At 34.5% G+C, this 20,624-nt stretch overlaps 1 protein-coding gene across 2 annotated transcripts in view; it reads left to right on the forward strand.

Annotated features, from left to right (window-relative positions):
* The first annotated feature begins 746 nt into the window (after positions 1–746).
* The window catches only part of LOC133298010 (protein PHYLLO, chloroplastic), a 56,812-nt gene continuing 36,934 nt past the window's right edge, over positions 747–20,624 (forward strand). The window contains exons 1-5 of one of the 2 annotated variants that reach the window (XM_061497251.1): positions 747–810; positions 12,685–12,789; positions 12,867–13,061; positions 13,930–14,028; positions 19,932–20,498. In XM_061497251.1, the coding sequence (XP_061353235.1) occupies positions 808–810; positions 12,685–12,789; positions 12,867–13,061; positions 13,930–14,028; positions 19,932–20,498 (969 nt within the window). In that variant the 5' untranslated portion in view covers positions 747–807. Of the gene's footprint in view, positions 811–12,684; positions 12,790–12,866; positions 13,062–13,929; positions 14,029–19,931; positions 20,499–20,624 lie in introns of those variants that run through there. The other variant, XM_061497252.1, reaches the window with a different exon arrangement.

Raw genomic sequence — 20,624 nt, forward strand, 5'->3', positions numbered from 1 at the left:
TAAAACTATATTGTGACAAAAAGGCAGCTGTTAGCATTGCTCAAAATCCTGTGTATCTTGTTCGAACAAAGCACGTGTAAGTTGGTCGTCACTTCATCAAAGAAAAATTAGATGATGGAAGTGTGCGTATGATGTATGTTCCAACCAAAGAGCAAACTGCAGATATCCTTACCAAGGGCCTACACCGTCCAGCATTCGAAGTCTTGATTGGCAAGTTGGGAATGATCAACATTTACCTCCCAACTTGAGGGGGAGTGTAGAAAATCAGAATTCAAATATTTTCCGTTTTTATTTCCTATTAATTAGGATTGATTAGGATTGATTGTGATTAGGATTGATTAGTCATCGCTGAGTCATTCTTAGCTATTCTTTCTTGTATAAATACTCCTCATGTAATTTATTCAATATCAATAAAACAAAAACCCTTTTTACAATAGTTACGGATAAGAAGGATAATAAAGAGAATCAAGTGGGTTGGAAGGTGTATTCCAGAAGAAACAAAAATCAGACTGTTAGTAGTCAGTTAGTCACTTGGGGTTGACATATTGTATAAATAGGAAAGATAAGTCTGTTTTAGGGGGTATCTGATGTTCCCTTGAAAAGCCATACATAGTTGAGTGAAGATAATCAATAAAGATATCTCCTTTCTCTTCTTCTCTCTGTTCTTGATATCTGTGATTGTTGTTCCGTTGTGAAACTGTGACAGTTGAACATTTCTAATTTCATTCACTTCTATTGCAGAAAGAGTGTCAGTTTTGCAGTCAATTCTGTGTCAGGCTTTCAGCAGTCCTTGCTGTTTCAAATAACATGGTATTTATTATGTTAGTATACATAGAAAAACATGCATTTTGTATTCATTGGTATATCTTCTAGAAATAATTGGAAGAAAACTTTCCTCTATTAGTGAGTGACAATTTTTTTAATTTGTTTGACTTTTTCTTAGCATATACCGAGTTAGGAATGCCAACATGTCAGAAGTGGGAAAGGTTGACATGCCAGAACATGACTGCAGTACCAGACATCCACCTTTTATTTTCTGAAGCAGAAACTAATTTTCAAACGTAGCCCTGATTGTACGCATATGTGAAGAGGGATTTCCGAATTATTTGAGAAAATCCTCAGCAGCACCTTCTATTTAAGTAGGATTTAGAATCTCTAATGACAGGAAATTCGGATTTTGCAATCTATAATATTAGTAAACCAAGAAGATATGGAAACTAGGAAACTAAGAAATTAGTGAAAATAATGCAAATCAATTCCTAAGTATGTACAGTCGCTAAATAAGAGATATAGAAAGGATTTTCCTAAATAGAAGATACTTTCCAACAGAATCTAAGTTCTGTGGTGTCCTCAATTTGTGAATATTTATGGGATACAAATGCATCTTTTGTTTATATTTTTTTACAAGATATATACTTAACTATTTAATAATAGGAAGCAGGAGGCAATCCATATTTTCTCATATCAGAAGAAATTGATTAAGACGAAGAGAAAGAATCACAAAGAGAAAGGAGGACATAGAATCCTCGTAAAGGGAAGAAGAAAACAGAAAACAACCAAGAAAAAAATTCAGTGGAACAAAGCTGTCCAATCCCTCATCATGACTGTTTGTGAAACCTCAATAAAAAGATAATGTGCTTTTGTTGAGATATATAAAAACCATTAATGTAGCCTCACCCAACAGCTTAAGCTTTTGGGTTGAATTGGTTCTTTATATGGTATCAAAGTCCCGGGTTCGAACCTCGCCGCCCCCCACTTTCTCTTGTGGCGTTTCTTAGCACAGGTAGGCTGGGCCTGTTGCATTGTCCACTCTTCAAGCCCAATGGGCTCTTGTGTAAGGGGGCGTGTTGAGATATATAGTCTCACATTGGTTGTATGTGCAACTAATGTAAAGTTTATAAGATCTTGGGCACTCCCACCCTTTGAGCTAGCTTTTGGGGTGGTGTATCCCAAGGTTCTTTACATGGTATCAGAGCCTCGAGTCCCGGGTTCGAACCTCGCCACCCCCCACTTTATTTCTAATGGAATTTCTTTCTTCGCACAGGCAGGTGTAGGTGGGCCTGTGCATTGTCCACCCTTCAAGCCCAGTAGGCTCTCGTGTGAGGGGGCGTGTTGAGATATATAAAAACCATTAATGTAGCCTCACCCAACAGCTTAAGCTTTTGGGTGGAATTGGTTCTTTACAGCTTTACACCAAATAGGCGTCAAACACCTAATCTTATCCCATCCCATGTCAAGTGTTGTGCCTAACAGAAACCTAATCCATATTTAAATATGATAACCATGTCCGGAATTTGTCGTTAAGAATGTAAGAATTAAAAGTCTTCCATTATCTAGAATTAAATAATATTATAACCAAACTGCCAACGTATTCATCCTCTAGTTTATGATACCGATTTTAGATCTATGATTTCCTGGCCTTGGGTCTACACCTAGTAGGATAAGCTCTTGGGTTAAGTTGGTTCTTGACATTGTTATAGGCCATCCTTAATCTAATGGTCAAGTGTGAAGAATTTGATCCTTGTCAGCCCGTTAAGCTTGTCAAACATCCCTTTAAGTCTTTGGGAGATTTAATTCCCTTACAATAGATAGAGAAAATAAGAATTTTTTTCACTAGCCTAGCTATTGTTGAATGCTTCTGGTTAACCATTTAAATGAGTATATAATAGGAGAAAGAGGAGAGTGAGAGTTGTGACAGATGAGACGAGGGCTAGGGTGGAGGTTGTAAAGGAGAAGAAAAGGAGTTTGTTACAAAGGAAGACACGTGGCTAAATCAGAATGGGGAAACACGAGAGGATAACCACTTGAGGACTGAGGAATGAATAATAGGGAAAGGGGTGAAAAGAGGGAAGGCATGCGTCTTGGGTGGTTTTAAAGGTGCTGCTTGCAGCCTGTTAGAAATATATAAAACCATTAATGTAACCTCACCTAACAGCTTAAGCTTTTGGGTTGAATTGATTCTTTACATGGTATCAGAGGCTTGGTGTCACGGGTTCAATCCTCACCGCCCCCATTTAATTAATAATTAATTTGGTTCTTTATATGTGTTAGAATAGGAAATGTAATATGTATAGATTTGTATAGATTGCTTTGTTATTTGTAAATATTCTTTTCCTATTTAAGATTTGGGTTAGGTCTGGGCTTCTCACTTAAGCCCATTAGGGTCTCTATATATTGTAACTGTTTGTATCAGTTTAATACACACATTATTTCATATTCAAGTTGGTATCAGAGCTCTTTTGTTCTGGGGACTATCGCTTTCGCTTAAAACCTCGTTTTCGCTTTAAAACCTAAGCCCACTGCTTAGGAGTTCTCTTTTTCTTTGCCGTGTGTCCTTCCGGCAAGTCATCTAAGCCGTGTGCCCCTTCAGATTGATTTCTGTACCTGTCAGCACCTCCGTCCGCCACCGAAATCTATTCGTCGCTGTTCCGGTCACTGGAGAACTTTTCCAGCGACATTTTGAGCCGGGACACCTGCGATCAGCTCCTCCTCTCTCCGGCGACTTGTTCAGTGGAAGACCCACCACCGTCGTAGCCTCCACGCGCTCCCACGCGTGGCCTGCTCCCTCTGCGCGTGGTGCTCATGTAACACCCCAAATTTCTAACAATTTATAAAACAATCTTATAATAAATAAATTGTCAAAATTCATTTTTTTTTTTTTTTTTTTTTACAATTATAATAATAGAAATATTGCGGAAGCTAATTTAATCTAATTTGGGGAATGTTACCGCCGCATCTGTACAATGGACAGGTGCAAGGCTAAATCTATTACATTAAAATAAAACCAAAGACTCAAGTTTAAATAAAGGAAATATGTCTTTTGCATCTATTTAAATCTCATAAAATTTCTAAACTTAAAAACTAGCTTGAAATATCCGAGTCGTGATCCTCACTGCCCACAGATAGCTCCATCCTTTGCAACATGCTTCACTGAAAATCTGCTCCCCCGCAGCCGCAGGATCATTGCCGTCAAACAAACACAAAAGTCAGCAAAGCTGGTAATCCCAATCAAAATACAATTATTGTAATTAATAACAAATTAAATCAAATATCAAATAGTGTTCAAATCAATTCCACATTAATCAAATCAAATATCAATATAATAATCAAAATTCCATTATATAATATTTATCTTTATTAAGTTCATTTAATGTATTTGGTAATTATCAACTAACATATTTAGCAAAACATTAATCATAATATGATAATATTCACAACTCAATGACATTCTTCATAATAAATCAAATAACAAATTTCATTAATAATGTTTAAGTTCATTAAATTTAGTGGGAAGAGAACTATGGTAGACCCGGGAAACCCTGCTAGTCTACCCTATAACCCGGGAAACCCTGCCAGTCACAAACAAATCACATTGGCCATAATCAATTCACATCTTCCTAATGTGCACACCTCTTCCCAAAGTTGCTACTAGTATCCCGGAGAACCCTGCCAGACACCACTTTGGGAAGAACGGATACAATCTTTTTCACATCAGTTTCACATCGGAGGCATAAAGCCCAAAAGTTGTGTTCATCACCTTGGGAGGTACCATCCCAAAGCTATCCTCCCACCATTAATTTATTACAAACACACACAATCAGGAAAGATTCAATCATAATTATTTATTCTTTAAGTATTATCATCTCTAAATGAGTTACTCAAGGCATTATAATTTTCCAAAGTATCATAATTCAAACAACTATTATCATAAATTTTTGAATTTATATAACAATTCAAATCTTCAACAGTCATCATAGTAAAAATCCAAATCCGATCATCATCATAACTTTCCAATTTATTCAAGGATATGATAATTCAAATCTTCAACATTCATCACAGTAAAATCCAAATCCGATCCTCATCATAACTTTCCAATTTATTCAAGGATATAATAATTCAAATCTTCAACATTCATCGTAGAAAAATCCAAATCCAATCATCGTCATTCAAATAATCCCATCACATCAATTATCATAGTTATTAATAATATAAATATTCAAATTCAATCATTAAAACACATATTTGGAAAGTTTTTCTGAAAGAGTAGTATAGTTCCATAATTTTCATAATTATTCAATAAGATCAATATATTGCAACAGAATTAAATCTTATAAAATACATTGCACATAATTATAATTTCTAAAATAATAACATTTTATATCATATATTGCACATAATCATAATTTCTAAAATAATAAAAGTTTATATCATATATTGCACATAATTATAATTTCTAAAATAATAAAATTTTCCAAAAATATTCTAATTATCATATGTAGTAATTTAAATTTAAAAAAAAAACAAATACCTATATATATAGAAATGTTCATACCAAACTATTAAGAACATCTACAGATTACATATAAGGATTATGCCCAAATTTCATATAATAGAGATAACCTAAACACCTAGGGATTAAGATTACATCCAAGTTTTATATAAAAGAAATAACCTACGAATAGGATTACATATACCAAAATTCATATCAATATAATCTATGACTCTCTAGGGATTAAGATTAATTACAATATATTTGATATATATAAAATATCCTAATAGAACATACGGATTATGATTACTATTAATAAACTTCAAACAAAATTATAACCTAAGGATTAGGATTACACATATCAAACATATAACTACCTAAAGATTAGGATACACACAATAAAATTTCATACACAACAAATCTACAACCACCTAGAGATTAGGATTACCTGGTCTCCGTTTTCGCTAACTTCTAGAAGAAAAGAATAATTTGGGGCAGAGAACCGGTTGGTAACCAGACGAATATAAAAATTGAATATAATTAAAATAAATTTTTCGGAGTGAGAAGAGAGAGTAGTAGAAGAGAAATGTTGAAGAGTGAATTGGTTTGGTCAAGTTAAGTCTCTATTTATAGTTGAAGTTTTGGGCTTAGATATGAGTTTCGTGCAATTATTTCTTTATTCCTCATTGATGTATCTGGCTCAGATTTTGGCTTTATACATTTTTTTTTTTTATTCTTAACTTCTTAGAATATAACTAACTTATTTGCTAACTCAAGGCTGACTCATCATATCTAAACAATTTATGTTTGTTGACTCATCATATCTAAACAACTTATCAATCAAACATTAATACATAAATCATCAATCAATTAATCATGATTTATCATCTATTATTATTATTACTAATTTATAATTTATTAGTATTATTAATTGATTGTATTATAAATTACTATTATTTTCCTGGGATATTACATTCTACCCTCCTTAAACGAAGTTTCGTCCTCGAAACTTAAAAGTTTGAGCTTCTCAATTAAACTAAAAGGCATAAGGTTAAAGTTAATAAAAATATGGGGTATTACAGCTCACGTGCCACCTTCCACCGGCTCGTGTGCACTGTTCTGGCGTCTTTTTCCGGCCGTTCCAGGACAGACAAGCTTGCCTTCTTTTCCTCTTTCCAAATCTGTTGTTGGTTCTTCGTGGGTCTCACTTTTGGTGTGTGCCTCTTCTTAATTAGCAATCGGGTTAGTTTCTATTCGCTTGGTTCTGTACCTTATTGATTTATTTTAATGGCAGCACATTCTCCTGTTCACTCGGAGATCAAGGGCCCGTTTGGATAAGCTTTTGAAAAACAGGACTTTTTGTGAGTTACTTTTTTTAAAAGAACTTTGTTAAAAGCCAAAGTTATTTTATGTTTGGATATAATATTTAAAAAGTGCTTTTAACTAGAAATATTATTCGGATGTTAAAATAAAGAAGCACTTTTAAGTATAAAATTACTATTGTGCCCTTTCCTCATTGTGCCCTTTACTGTTGTGCCCCGTCTAATGCCAAGCCACCACCTGTTTTGAGGCAACGCTTCCATTAGCCATGTTTTTTAGTTGGCATCATATTGATCAGATGTAAACGGAGGAGAATTTGATGCACAACCATTCAGATAATTTCCATTCCAGTCTGAAATTGAAGCTCCCTACCAGTTTTGCATTCTTCTTTCAATATTTTCACAATAATCAATGAACCATTTTCACAGCACATAGTCACAGTCATAGAAAAATTTCGCCACCACCGACGGAGTTCCGCCTTCACCGATCTGAGTCTAATGTTTCAAACAAAAAAAAAAAAAAATCTAAGTATGAGGTATTGATTTCCCTTTCATTAGACGGACGGGAACACTATGTCGAAGATATCGAACTGCAACTATGGCTAAAATTTTAGATTCTCAAATATGAGCTTGAATTAGAGTAGATAAAGGTGTACAACTATACACAGGGTTATTCTTGTAATTAGTTAAATAGATCAATTTAGTTAACTGATTATAGTTGCTACTGAACTATATGACGTGGCATAAATCTGAGCTCTATAAAAGAGCACTCGTGTACTACTTTCTACAATAATACAATCTAATGAACTATTCACTATCTCTCTTTTGTTCACTCTCGTTCTCTTTCTTCTCTCTCTCTCTCTCTGATTTCTTTGATGGTATCAGAGTTCTCTCTCTGAGGGCCTGATACAAATCGAGTCACACGATGTCTTCCGCTTCAAAAAGGTTATCGTTGTCATTCTCTTGATCTTAAGCGTTATCTTGTTTCCGCTGATGTCACTTTTCTTGATCAACAACCCTTTCATTCTATCCCATCTCAATTGTCACAGGTTGATCATGTTCTTCCTCTTCCTTTTCTAAACTTGTCTTTACCAGCTGCAGGTAACTCTATTCCAGATGAGCGATCTATTGTTTCCATACCTGAGGACCGTCAATTTCTCACCTATCAGCGTCGTAAAACTGTGCCTCCTGTCGAATCGACTCTGGCTGACTCATCGCCTTCTCTTGTTGATTCTTCCCCTCCGGCTCCTTCACCAGAGGCTCATCCCATTGCCCGAAGAAAAGGTATACGTCCTGCTCGTAACCCTTATTCTCTCTTTATACTTTTTTGAGCTATGACCGTTTTTCTATTCCTCATTTCAACTTTGTTTCTAGTCTTACTTCTGTTTCTATTCCTAAAGACCACAGGTGAAGCACTTTCCCATCCAGGGTGGCGCCAAGCGATGCTTGATGAGATGACTGCACTTCATTCCAATGGCACTTGGGATCTTGTTTTTGCTCCTCCAGAGAAGTCTATTGTTGGTTGTCGCTGAGTCTTTACTGTCAAAGTTGGACCTAATGGCCATGTTGATCGTCTCAAGGCGCGCTTAGTTGCAAAGGGTTTTACTCAAATCTTCGGCCTTGACTATAGTGACACATTCTCTCCGGTCGCTAAGATGGCATCTGTTCGCATGTTTCTTGCTCTTGCTGTTATTCGTCACTGGCCACTCCTTTAACTTGACATAAAAAACTGTAACACCCCAAATTTCTAACAATTTATAATAGCATAAATAAATTCAATAATTTTATAAATAACAGCGGAAGTTCAAAATAATCAAATTTGGGAAGTGTTACCGGCGCACTTGTACAGGGACAAGTGCAAGGCTAACTCTATTACATTCAAATAATAATCTAAGACTACAGTTTTTTTTTTATACATAATATTTATGACAGCTAGAAATATCCGAGTCGTGATCCTCACTGCCCACAGCTAGCCCCATCCTTGCAACATGCTTCACTGAAAATCTGCTCCCCCGCAGCCGCAGGATCATTGCAGTCAAACAAACACAAAAGTCAGCAAAGCTGGTAATCCCAATCAAAATACGATTAATGTAATTAATAACAAATTAAATCAAATATCAAATAGTGTTCAAATCAATTCCACATTAATCAAATCAAATATGAATATAATAATCAAAATTCCATTATATAATATTTATCTTTATTAAGTTCATTTGATGTATTTGGTAATTATCAACTAACATATTTAGCACAACATTAGTCATAATATGATAATATTCACAACTCAATGACATTCTTCATAATCAAATCAAATAAAAAATTTCATTATTAATAATGTTTAAATTCATTATATTTAGTGGGAAGAAAACCATGGTAGACCCGGGAAACCCTGCCAGTCTACCCCGTGACCCGGGAAAAAACCACTGTTACCAGCCACGTATAATCAAAATTGGCCATAATCAATTCACATCTTCCTAGTGTGCACACCTCTTCCCAAAGTTGCTACTAGTATCCCGGGAAAAAACCACTGTTACCAGATACCACTTTGGGAAGAACGGATATAATCTTTTTCACATCAGTTTCACATCGGAGGCATAAACCCCAAAAGTTGTGTTCATCACCTTGGGAGGTACCGTCCCAAAGCTATCCTCCCACCATTAATTTATTACAAACACACACAATCAGGAAAGATTAAATCATAATTATTTATTATTTAAGTATTATCATCTCTAAATGAGTTACTCAAGGGCATTATAATTTTTCAAAGTATCATAATTCAAACAACTATTATCATAAATTTTTGAATTTATATAACAATTCAAATCTTCAACATTCATCATAGTAAAATCCAAATCCGATCATCATAATAACTTTCCAATTTATTCAAGGATATGATAATTCAAATCTTCAACATTCATCACAGTAAAATCCAAGTCCAATCATCGTCATTCAAATAATCCCATCACATCAATTATCATAGTTATTAATAATATAAATATTTAAATTCAATCATTAAAACACATATTTGGAAAGTTTTTCTTAAAGAGTAGTATAATTCCATAATTTTCAATAAGATCCATATATTGCACATGAATTAAAAGTTTATACCATATATTGCACATAATCATAATTTCTGAAATAATAAAAAATTTCCAAAAATATTCTAATTATCATATGTAGTAATTTAAATTTAAAAAAAAAAACAAATACCTATATATATAGAAATGTTCATACCAAACTATTAAGAACATCTACGGATTACATATAAGGATCATGCCCAAATTTCATATAATACAGATAACCTACAAACATCTAGGGATTAGGATTACTATTAATAAACTTCAAACAAAATTATAACCTAAGGATTAGGATTACACATACCAAATTTCACATAAAATAAATATAATCTAAAAATACCTAAGGATTAGGATTACACATACGAAATTTCACATAAAATAAATATAATCTAAAAATACCTAAGGATTAGGATTACACATACCAAATTTCACATAAAATAAATATAATCTAAAAATACCTAAGGATTAGGATTACCTAGTCTCCGTTTTTGCTAACTTCTAGAAGAGAATAAATTGGGGCAGAGAACCGGTTGGTAACCAAAAGAATATAGAAAATAAAACAAATAAACTTTTGAAGTAAGGAGAGAGAGTAGTAGAGGAGAAATGTTGGAGAGTGAATTAGTTTGTTTAGGCTAGGCCTCTATTTATAGTTGAAGTTTTGGGCTCGGATATGGGTTTCGTGCATTTATTTCCTTTTTCTTTATTGATGTATTTGACTCAGATATTGACTTTATACATTACTGATTCAATGCTGACTCATCATATCTAATCAAATTACCAATCAATCATTACCTATCAAACATTACCAATCAATCATAAATACTTAAATCATCAATCAATTAATAATCCAATTAATTATAATTTATCATCTAATATATATACATATATATATATATATATACATATTAATATTATGTTATTATAAATAATTTAGAGTATTACAAAGTATCAAAATTATTTTCCAATAGCACTCATATCGCACAAAATAATTTTATCAAAAATAAAATTAATATTCTACTTTGCTATCTATCACCATAATATTTATTTATATATATCTATATTATTATTACTACTAATTTATAGTTTATTATTATTATTATTTTATTAATAAAAATATGGGGTATTACAAAAACGCTTTTCTTCATGGTGATTTACAAGAAGAAGTTTACATGGAGCAACCACCTGGCATTGTTGCTCAGGGAGAGTCTGGGAAGGTGTGCTGACTTCGTAAATCCTTATATGGTCTCAAGCAGTCTCCTCGGGCATGGTACAGTCGCTTCAGTTCTGCTGTTCAGGCTTTTGGCTTAATCCGCAGCAAAGTTGACCATTCTGTATTTGATAGGATCACATTTCCTGATAAGTGCATCTATTTGTTAGTCTATGTTGATGACATCATTCTCACTGAGAGTGATCAAGCTGGAATTCGTCAGTCAAAACAATATTTGTTCAATCAATTTCAAACAAAAGACCTTGGTAAGCTTCGTTACTTCTAAGGAATTGAGGTGGCACAGTCTAGACAAGGAATTTCTATCTGTCAAAGGAAGTATGCCTTAGATATCCTAGAAGAGACTGGTTTGTTGGGATGTAAATCAGTTGATACACCCATGGATCCTACTATCAAATTATTGCCCGGACAGGGGAAGCCATTATCTGATCCTGGTCGTTATCTTACTGTGACTAGGCCGCACATTTCTTTTGTTGTTAGTACGGCTAGTTAGTTCCTTGACTCCCCTTGTGATTCTCATTGGGATACTGTTGTGAGGATCCTTCGATACATCAAAGGAGCAACAGGGAAAGACTTGTTGTATTCCGATCAGGGAAATACAGAAATTTGTGGTTATTCAGATGCTGATTGGGCAGGATCGCCCTCAGACGGGCGCTCTACTTCAGGATAGTGTCTTCTTTGGAGGAAACTTAATTTCTTGGAAGAGCAAGAAACAACCTGTTGTTGCTCGATCTAGTGCAGAAGCTGAGTATCGTGTAATGGCAATTGCTACCTGTGAGCTAATCTGGTTAAAACAGTTGATTCAGGAGCTTCATCTTTGTAAACAGAAACAACTCGTGACACCCATTTGTGACAATGAAGCTGCACTACATATATCCTCTAATCCTGTATTTCGTGAGAGAACCAAACATATAGAGATTGATTGTCACTTCATTCGAGAAAAGATTCAGTCAGGAGAAATCAAAACAGCTTTTGTCAACTCCAATGATCAACTCGCGGATGTCTTCACTAAAGCTCTTAGATGTCCTCAGGTTGAATTCATTTGTAACAAGTTTGGTGCTCACAATATATACGCACCAGTTTGAGGGGGAGTATTAGAATAGGAAAATAATATGTATAGATTTGTATAGATTGCTTTGTTATTTGTAAATATTTTTTTCCTATTTAGGATTTGGGTTAGGTTTGGACTTTTCCCTTAAGCCCATTAGGGTCTCTATATATTGTAACTCTTTGTATCAGTTTAATACACACATATTATTTCATATTCAAGTATATGGTATCAGAGCAGGAGTGACCAAGTGGTCAAGAGTTCGATCCTTACTACCCCCCATTTAATTAATAATTAATTAAGTCTTGTGGAGTTTCTTAGCATAGGTAGTTGGCCCTGTGTATTGTCCACCCTTCAAGCCCAGCGGGTTCTCATGTGAAGGGGCGTGTTAGAAGTATATAAAACCATTAATGTAATCTCACACCCAACAACTTAAGCTTTTGGGTTGAATTGGTTCTATATACAGCCCTATGTGTATCTTGCGTCTGTCAAAATAGGTTGTTTCTTGGCTGTTCTTAGCCATTGTCATTACTGTCATTCTGGAAATTGGTGTTTTTAAGGGGATTTGCCTCCATTGATTCAAAGAAATACTATTGAATAATTTGGGTTTCATCAGCTTCCTAGTTATATAGCAAATTTATTTTTTATTCTATTTTGTAGTGCATTGAGATTGAGGATTTACTTTAATAATGCTAGCTTGAGTAAACCTGGCTGAAGTTTGTTCACGTTATGTCTCTTGTTATCAGTTGGATCATGCAAATGAATTTTCAGCGTTACTGAATGAAAGTGCCAATATCAATGCTGTTTGGGCATCACTTATTGTTGAAGAATGTGCAAGACTTGGTTTGACGGTGAGATGGTCTGATAAATTGTTATAAATATGCTGTTCACCTTGAGATGCAAGATTCTGATTTATTCATTCTTCCAGTATTTTTGTGTTGCTCCTGGATCTAGATCTTCCCCACTTGCTGTTGCTGCTTCAAGTCACGAGTCAATCACATGTATTTCGTGCTTTGATGAGCGTTCACTTGCATTTCATGCAGTTGGATATGGAAGAGGATCTCACATTCCAGCAGTAGTCATAACATCATCAGGCACTGCAGTTTCAAACCTTCATCCGGCTGTGAGTTCCATTAATTTGTTTTATTTGCCATGGATTTATTTGTGGGAAAAGCACCTGTCGTTTTAAAAGACACAATTTTGTGTCATTTTAGATGAAACTATCGTGTTTTTTATATTCTCTCTCTTCCACAATACTCTTTTTTTCTCTCCTCCTGATTTTGTGGATGAAAGAGAAAGTAAAAAACCACAAAAATACAATAGTTTGACTTAAAATGACACAAAGTTGTGTCCATTAAAATGACAAATACTTTTTCTTTATTTATTATATTGAATGCATACTATTTATTAATTCTAGTGATTTGGGCTTCCACTAATACATGCGTGATGCGTTAAGGATTTTTATCATGTAATTAATATTTGGATGGAGCCTTTTTTTTGGTTTGTCTAGGATTTGTTGAATAGGTTGCTGGTTTTTGTTATCCTGCTTAGTTTTTACTTTTATTTCTGTTAGAGAATAATATAAATCATTAAAAACTCTCTCACCCAACACCTTAAGGTTTTGGGTTGAAGTGGTACTTTATATGGTATCAGAGCTTCAATGACCACAAGGTCACAAGTTCGATCCTCACCACCCCCACTTGTGGAATTAAATAAGCATAAGATAAACCAAAAAAAAAAAAAAATTTTGACCTATGCAATATCCACGCTTCAAGCCCAAAGGGCTTTTGCGTGAGAGTGTGTGTTAGAGAATAATATAAATCTTTAAAAAATCCCTCACTCAACTCCTTAAGGATTTGAGTTGAAGTGGTTCTTTACAATTTCCATCAACTTGAATTGTATTTTTCATTCTCTTAAGGGATATGCTGCTCAAGCTTGTTGGGATACAAATAATATTTTTGATCATTTTGTGTGAGTAATAAAACATGCAGGTTGTGGAGGCAAGTCAAGATTTTGTTCCACTTATTTTACTTACAGCAGATCGACCTCCAGAGATGCTGGATTGTGGGGCAAACCAAGCAATTGATCAGGTTAAAAACATTGACATTCTTAAATATCGTGATATATATTGCTTTTTTATCTGGTACATTGGTAGTTATACGATGCAAAATTGGGGAGACGGGGCAGGAGGGACCTCAAAGATGTATATATTTTCTTTAACCAGAGTAGACTTCTATTAGTTTCTAGTATACTATGGTTTATATTTCAATAAGACAGTATTCGTCGCCTTAAATGAAAAGGATTGGATATTATTTCTGAATGAATTGGTAAATCCTATGTTGCACCGACATGGGACAGGACACGATACGACACGACATTCCGACATATTAATTCCAAAAAATGTTAGATTTCGACATGTTAGGACACATTTTAATATTAAATAATATTTTTAATTTATGTAGTGTATATTATATTTAATATGCAATAATTTAACAAAAAAATGAAACTTAACGTATAGTACCCATCAATTTTGCAAAGAAACATAAGATGTAAATATTTACTATTATATTTTCAAATTGAAAATCTCTTATACACTCCAGTGAGATTTATTCGGTATCCATTTTTAATTTTTATTATATCAGTTTGGTAAAACATCGATCAATTTTTTCATGATATGTAATGAAATTTCAAATTTTATAGATGTCAGAGCGTGTCAAACTGTGAGTGTCGGATACGACTAATCAGATTTTTTGAAGTGTCTGTACAACATAGGGTAAATCTATACAACATATTAGAATGTATAGGCTAAACTCAATAATTACTTTATTTAAAGAAAGACTCAATCTGCGGTAGCTAATGACCTATGCTAGTAACACAATAATTATAATGATTACGCTTGAAGTTTTGAGAGTAAAATGGATCAGATGAAATTATGTGTCTGTAACTCCTAGAAAACAATATAAAATGCAAGAAAAGAATATAAAGAGAGAGAAAGTAAGATAAGTTATTGATCTGAGAATATTTCCGATCTGATTGATTCAGTTTTGCTTACAATAGCTGAGATAGGATTTATAGAGGTATTGAAACTTACATATCAAGCTAGCTGAAAGCATAACAAATACTAAACTGACAGAAATCTGACTTGGCATATAACAAACTCCAACAAACTAAAGCTAACAAGGCAGGAGAAGAGATACTGATCTAGGATCAATTGCAGCCAGCATATTGACGCTACTCAAGACCCGAATGGGTACTTCTCTAATATAACCCCCTCAAACTCTGGGTGGATGGAGTAGCTGCTGATGGTCCAAATCCTTTAGTTTGTCTCTGAGTGAGTAGAATCTTGAGGCAGAAAAAGACTTGGTAAAAGTATCAACAATTGGTCAATGGCAGGGATATGGTATACAATAAGATGCTTGGCAAGGACTTTTCTTAAACAACGAATAAGTCAATCTCCATGTGTTTTGTTCTTTAGTGAAGGACAGGATTATGATAGAGGGAAATAGTTCTAAGGTTATCCCAAAAATTTGATAAGAATATTGTAAATAGAGTAGTTTAGTGTGAGGGACAAAGTTCCACATTGTATATTATTTCTTTGTATTTCTTTTCATCTTGTCATGCATGGCTCAGACCCAAATTCTCATATTTTAATGTTTCGTATATTGGTGTTAGGATTGAAATAAAATCGAGTGCTGAAATAAAACTTTTATTCTGCAAATTAAGGTTCTTAGAAGAGACAAATGAGAGATAAGGTGTTGGGTATGAGACTTTTTCTCTTTCCTTTGAGCAATGGGTAAGTCATCGGGATTTATATATATTAGGCTCAAGAATAGTAGTGCATTCAATATTTACCAGAGGTTCATGTGATTGCAGTTGTTGGTGAGGTTATAATAACCCTAAATTGTAAAATATCTAATTGCATTGGATTAATTATTTAATCATGCATAATGTAGATTAATTAAGTGAAAGGCTTAACAAAATTAGATTAAATGTTAATCATGTACATTGTAGATAAAATAAGTGGAATACTTAGTTAAATCAATGTGGAGCATTGGGGATGAAGATAGCCCATTTTAAAAATGGTTAAGTTGTTATCAAAAAAAAAAAAAAAAAAAAATGGTTAAGTGGGAGTAAGTGAGGAATTGGGCTTTTATGCAAAAGGCCCCCTTGTCAGCCACTCCTCACTGGAGAGCTCGCTGAAACGAGCTGTTCAACGAGTGTTGAAAAGCTTGCTGGGGTTGTTCGCTGAAGCGAGGAGTCCAGCGAGCAAATGCGAAATTTTGAATATCTACTTAAGTGACTTTCTTCTTCTCACCAAACATTCATCCTTCTTCACCAACCGAGGCCACACTATTAAAGACCCTCCTTGAGGTCTTCAAAACCTAGTTTCCTTGTTGCTCAATGGAACCACTTGATGATGGAAGCAAAAGAGCCTTGTGTAGTAAGGAAAAACTTGAAGAAAGAGGCGGCTTTGGGGCATTCCAAGGAGCTTGAGGTGGTGCATTGCCTCATTGTTGGTTGGAGGACCTTCCTTGGGCCATTGTGGAGTGACTTGGGGTAAGAGTTCTTCACTTGCTAGTATATTTGAAGAAATTGGATATTTAGGGTTTTGTTGGAATGTTGGTTGGTTGGGTGTGTTGAGGCATAATTGAGGCTTAGTGCATGTTAAAGATAATGTTAAGGAAGTGATTTAATCAGGAAAATGTGTTTAGAAAACCTTTTGAGTAATCTTCCACATTTTTGAAAATGCATGCCTATGTAATGGTGTTACTTGTGTCTCAAGTAATGTAAATGGGTTGTATTGATTGTGCCTATGGTTTTTCTAGAATTGAGACTTGTGGAAATTTGATTGATCAAGTATTGGAGGAGCTAATGGAGCTTGAATTGGAAACTTGAGTAATTTCAAGCCCAATAAGTTCATGACTTCCATGGATTGGATGTGACTTATTTAGGGTAATTGTGAATATGTCTATATTCACTGCAATGAGACTCGATTGTTTGTTAGCAATTTGTTCATTGCAAGTTCACCTTGTGATTATAGTTGTTGTTTGTGAATAAACCTTTGGTGTGGAATTTTAGTGCTTGGAGCAAGCATTTGGTGGAAAGCTTTTACAAGTAAGCTCTCGGACATTGGGATTTATTCCTTTATTGTTCCATCAAGCTCGTGAGTTTTGGTTTATATGGATGTGAATGAATTGAATGTAATGCATGATATGTATTGCTCGTTGTGCGGTGTAAGATGGATTCTTACACGGGTATGTGACAAGGGGGATCCTAGATTTCAATCAATCTGGGATATGGGTCTCACTTTGAGATTGATTGGTTTGAATAATAGTTGAAAAAGTGGTTGGCCTAAGAGAAAAAGGGTGGTTGAAACTTTCAGGGGTGTGTTGAGGTGCGTAGAGAAATTCTTGGACGCAAAGGTGGCTTATTTGATTGAAACTTCTTGGAATGAGGACCGGAAAGTGACCAAATATTGAGGCACGTAGTTGCAGAGGAGGATCCTCTCTAAACTTGGTGACTTAGATGCACTAGAGGCATAATGAAGGATCTACACTCGAAGCTGTGGCTATCAAAGCAAAAGGTTACCAAATCGAGAGCTTTGATGCCAACTTGGAAGGAGAAAACTGAAAAATATTATTGATTCTGAAGAGTACATGTACAAAGGAGTAAAATATATAGAGAGAGACTAATGGGTAAGAGAAAGAGGTGGTGCACAATGTGAGGGAGAGAGAGCTCCAGAGCTAAAAAGGCGGCACACTTGGTGTTGTCTCAATGAATGAGACGCTAGGTTAGATATTTACTAATCACTAGTCGTGCCCAATTCCTTGTCCTAATTGCATTGTCTTTTAGCCTAAGTGACTGTCACTTGACCCACTTACTCTCTATGCACTCTTCTTCATAAGTTGTTCCCAAGGCTAGATGGGCATAAAGGTTCCTTTACCCTAGGCCACTTCCTTGGTCCTAGAGAATCACCATTCACTAGGATCCATTTGAGTTGTTGAATTTGCATCACTTTGACAAATCGATGTATTGCGTCTTGATTTCTTTTTTATTTTACTTTGTCAATTTGCTTTTGAATCATCGTCTATAAGCTTTTTTGTTATTATGGAAACCATGATGACATGGCACTATGAATAAAATAAAATCTAGTTCTGATGATGAATAAAATTGTCGAGTGTTATGCTTTCAAATCAAACATTATTTATTCAAATTCTATCCAGCATTTTCAAAATAAATTATTCATATTGCAAATCATAAGTAGGATGTTAGTATATTAAAATCTATAACTTGCAAATTTAACCATTTACACCATAAATTGTATATTTCTCTGGGCATGTTATTAAACAAGAATGGTAAAACAAAATTTGAAAAATAATAGTAATGGATAAAATGTGCTATCATAATTTTTATTCACTTACACCTCTAAAAAACCAACTAAATCACTTCAATGACTTTGGAGAAAGAAAATTAGCTGGTATCTAGCAAATATGAATGCCAAGAAATATATTGTCAATGTCTTAGAAATTATTTAAGGATAAACTATCCACAGGTAGTAAGGAGGTTTGATAAAGTCCCTTAATTCATGCCCAAAGCTCCAAAATAACCCTACCCCAAATAAATTGTGCAAAATATGCATCACTCAAATTTTTTGGATAATGTAGCCTCACCCAACATTTTAAGCTTTTCGATTGAATTGGCTCTTTAAATGGTATCAGAGCCTCCGTGACTAAGTGATCACGAGTTCGATCTTCACCGCCTCCATTTAATTATTAAATAATTAAGTATTGTGGAGTTTCTTAGCATAGGTAGGTGAATCTGTCATTGTCCATATTTAAGCCTAGTGGGTTCTCGTGTGAAGGATTGTGAGAGAATAATATAAACCATTAATGTAGCCTCACCCAATAACTTAAGCTTTTGGATCGAATTGGTTCTTTACAAAAAGTCAACTCATAAAGAGTGGGTTGCATCCCTTTTTCCTTAGAGCACCCTTAATAACTCCAAAATTCACCGGAAAATCTACTTCGAAGAGAAAAATACATGGGTAGGTTTACAATAGTAGGGCTTCAAAGTTTCATCAAAGCTTCAAAAGGATACTTGGAATTGGTTATGAGCAGAGGCAAACGAGAGAAGAAAGAGATCCGAAGAGAGATAAGTGAAAGATGAGGGTGAATTTTTTTTTTTTTTTGTCGGAGAGAGCATTTGAAATCTTAAGTTTATTAATATTTTCTTGAAATTACCATTTTTCTCCCTTGTAATACATATGGTGTGTTTCAACTCAGTTGCCAGCTAAGAAGCATGGACATGTGAATTTGGAAGAAAAATGCATATCGGACACGTGTCAGACACTGACACGTTTCGACATGCGGTCAACGTTTTCCGACATTTTTCTTTTGATATCCAAATTTTATTTTATTTTATCTTTTTAACTAAACATAAAAAATTAATTTATAAATCAAATATTTTCTGTTATGAAATTTGAGATGAAAAATTAACAAGGCATGAAAAAATTATTTTTGCTTTATATTTATATTATTGAATTTGAATATTTGATTGATTACATTACTTATTATGGGTTGCTATATGTATTAAATGTAAACTATATTATGTATATTAAAATTTTTATTTAAAATCAAAACGTGTCCTAACATGTCAAAATTGTAGAATTAACGTGTTGGCATGTCATGTCGTGTCCCGTGTCCCTTGTCAGTGTCGGTGCAACATAGGTTGACAATATATGAAATTTCTGACCTGCTTAAAGTGGCATACTACAGAGAGACCAACTATGGATCTAAGATGAGGATCCATGTCAGAATCACTCCCATGCTTTGATACCCTGAGTTATTGTAATTTTCTTTTTCTTTTCTGGTTGTTGTAATGTTCTCTAGTGATATAATACTGAATATCAATTCTGCTATTTTTCTTCACATTCATCTGTTTTCTGGTTGAATCCTATCAGTTACTCAAGCTACCGATTGAATTTATGTGCCAGGTCAACCATTTTGGTTCTTTTGTGAGATTTTTCTTTAATCTTCCTCCACCCACAGATCAGATTCCTGCAAAGATTGTACTTACTACTCTTGATTCTGCTGTACATCGGGCAACTTCTTCACCGTGTGGTCCAGTGCATATTAACTGCCCTTACAGAGAGCCTTTGGAAAGCAGTCCCCGCAAATGGTTGTCAAGCTGTTTAAAGGGATTAGACTTCTGGATGACTAATGCTGAACCATTTACCAAGTATATTCATATGGGATTGTCTAATACTTGTAAAAGTGCTTCTGGCGAAATGATTGAAGTTTTAAATCTGATAATAAGGGCCAAGAATAGTCTTCTACTATTTGGTGCAATCCATACAGAAGATGAGATGTGGGCTGCTCTGCTTTTGGCTAAACACCTCCAGTGGCCTGTTGTAGCAGATATCTTGTCAGGGCTGCGGTTGAGAAAGCTTTTAACTTCTTTTCCTGATATTGAAAGAAACTTTACATTTGTAGATAATCTTGATCATGCTCTGCTCTCAGATTCAGTCAAGGCCTGGTTAGAGATTGATGTGGTTATTCAGGTATCACTTATTCATGGATCTTTTCTCAGTTCTCAAGTTATTTCCTTTAGAATTTTCCTTTTCTTTCTTTATGTTTCTGCACATATTCATTTTTTGGTATGATAGTTATGTCTATGCTACTACAAG

The sequence above is a fragment of the Gastrolobium bilobum genome, unplaced genomic scaffold (genome assembly GCF_033153095.1).
Source record: "Gastrolobium bilobum isolate Gb01-03AN ecotype WA unplaced genomic scaffold, APGP_CSIRO_Gbil_v1 utg13341, whole genome shotgun sequence".
Classification (NCBI taxonomy): domain Eukaryota; kingdom Viridiplantae; phylum Streptophyta; class Magnoliopsida; order Fabales; family Fabaceae; genus Gastrolobium; species Gastrolobium bilobum.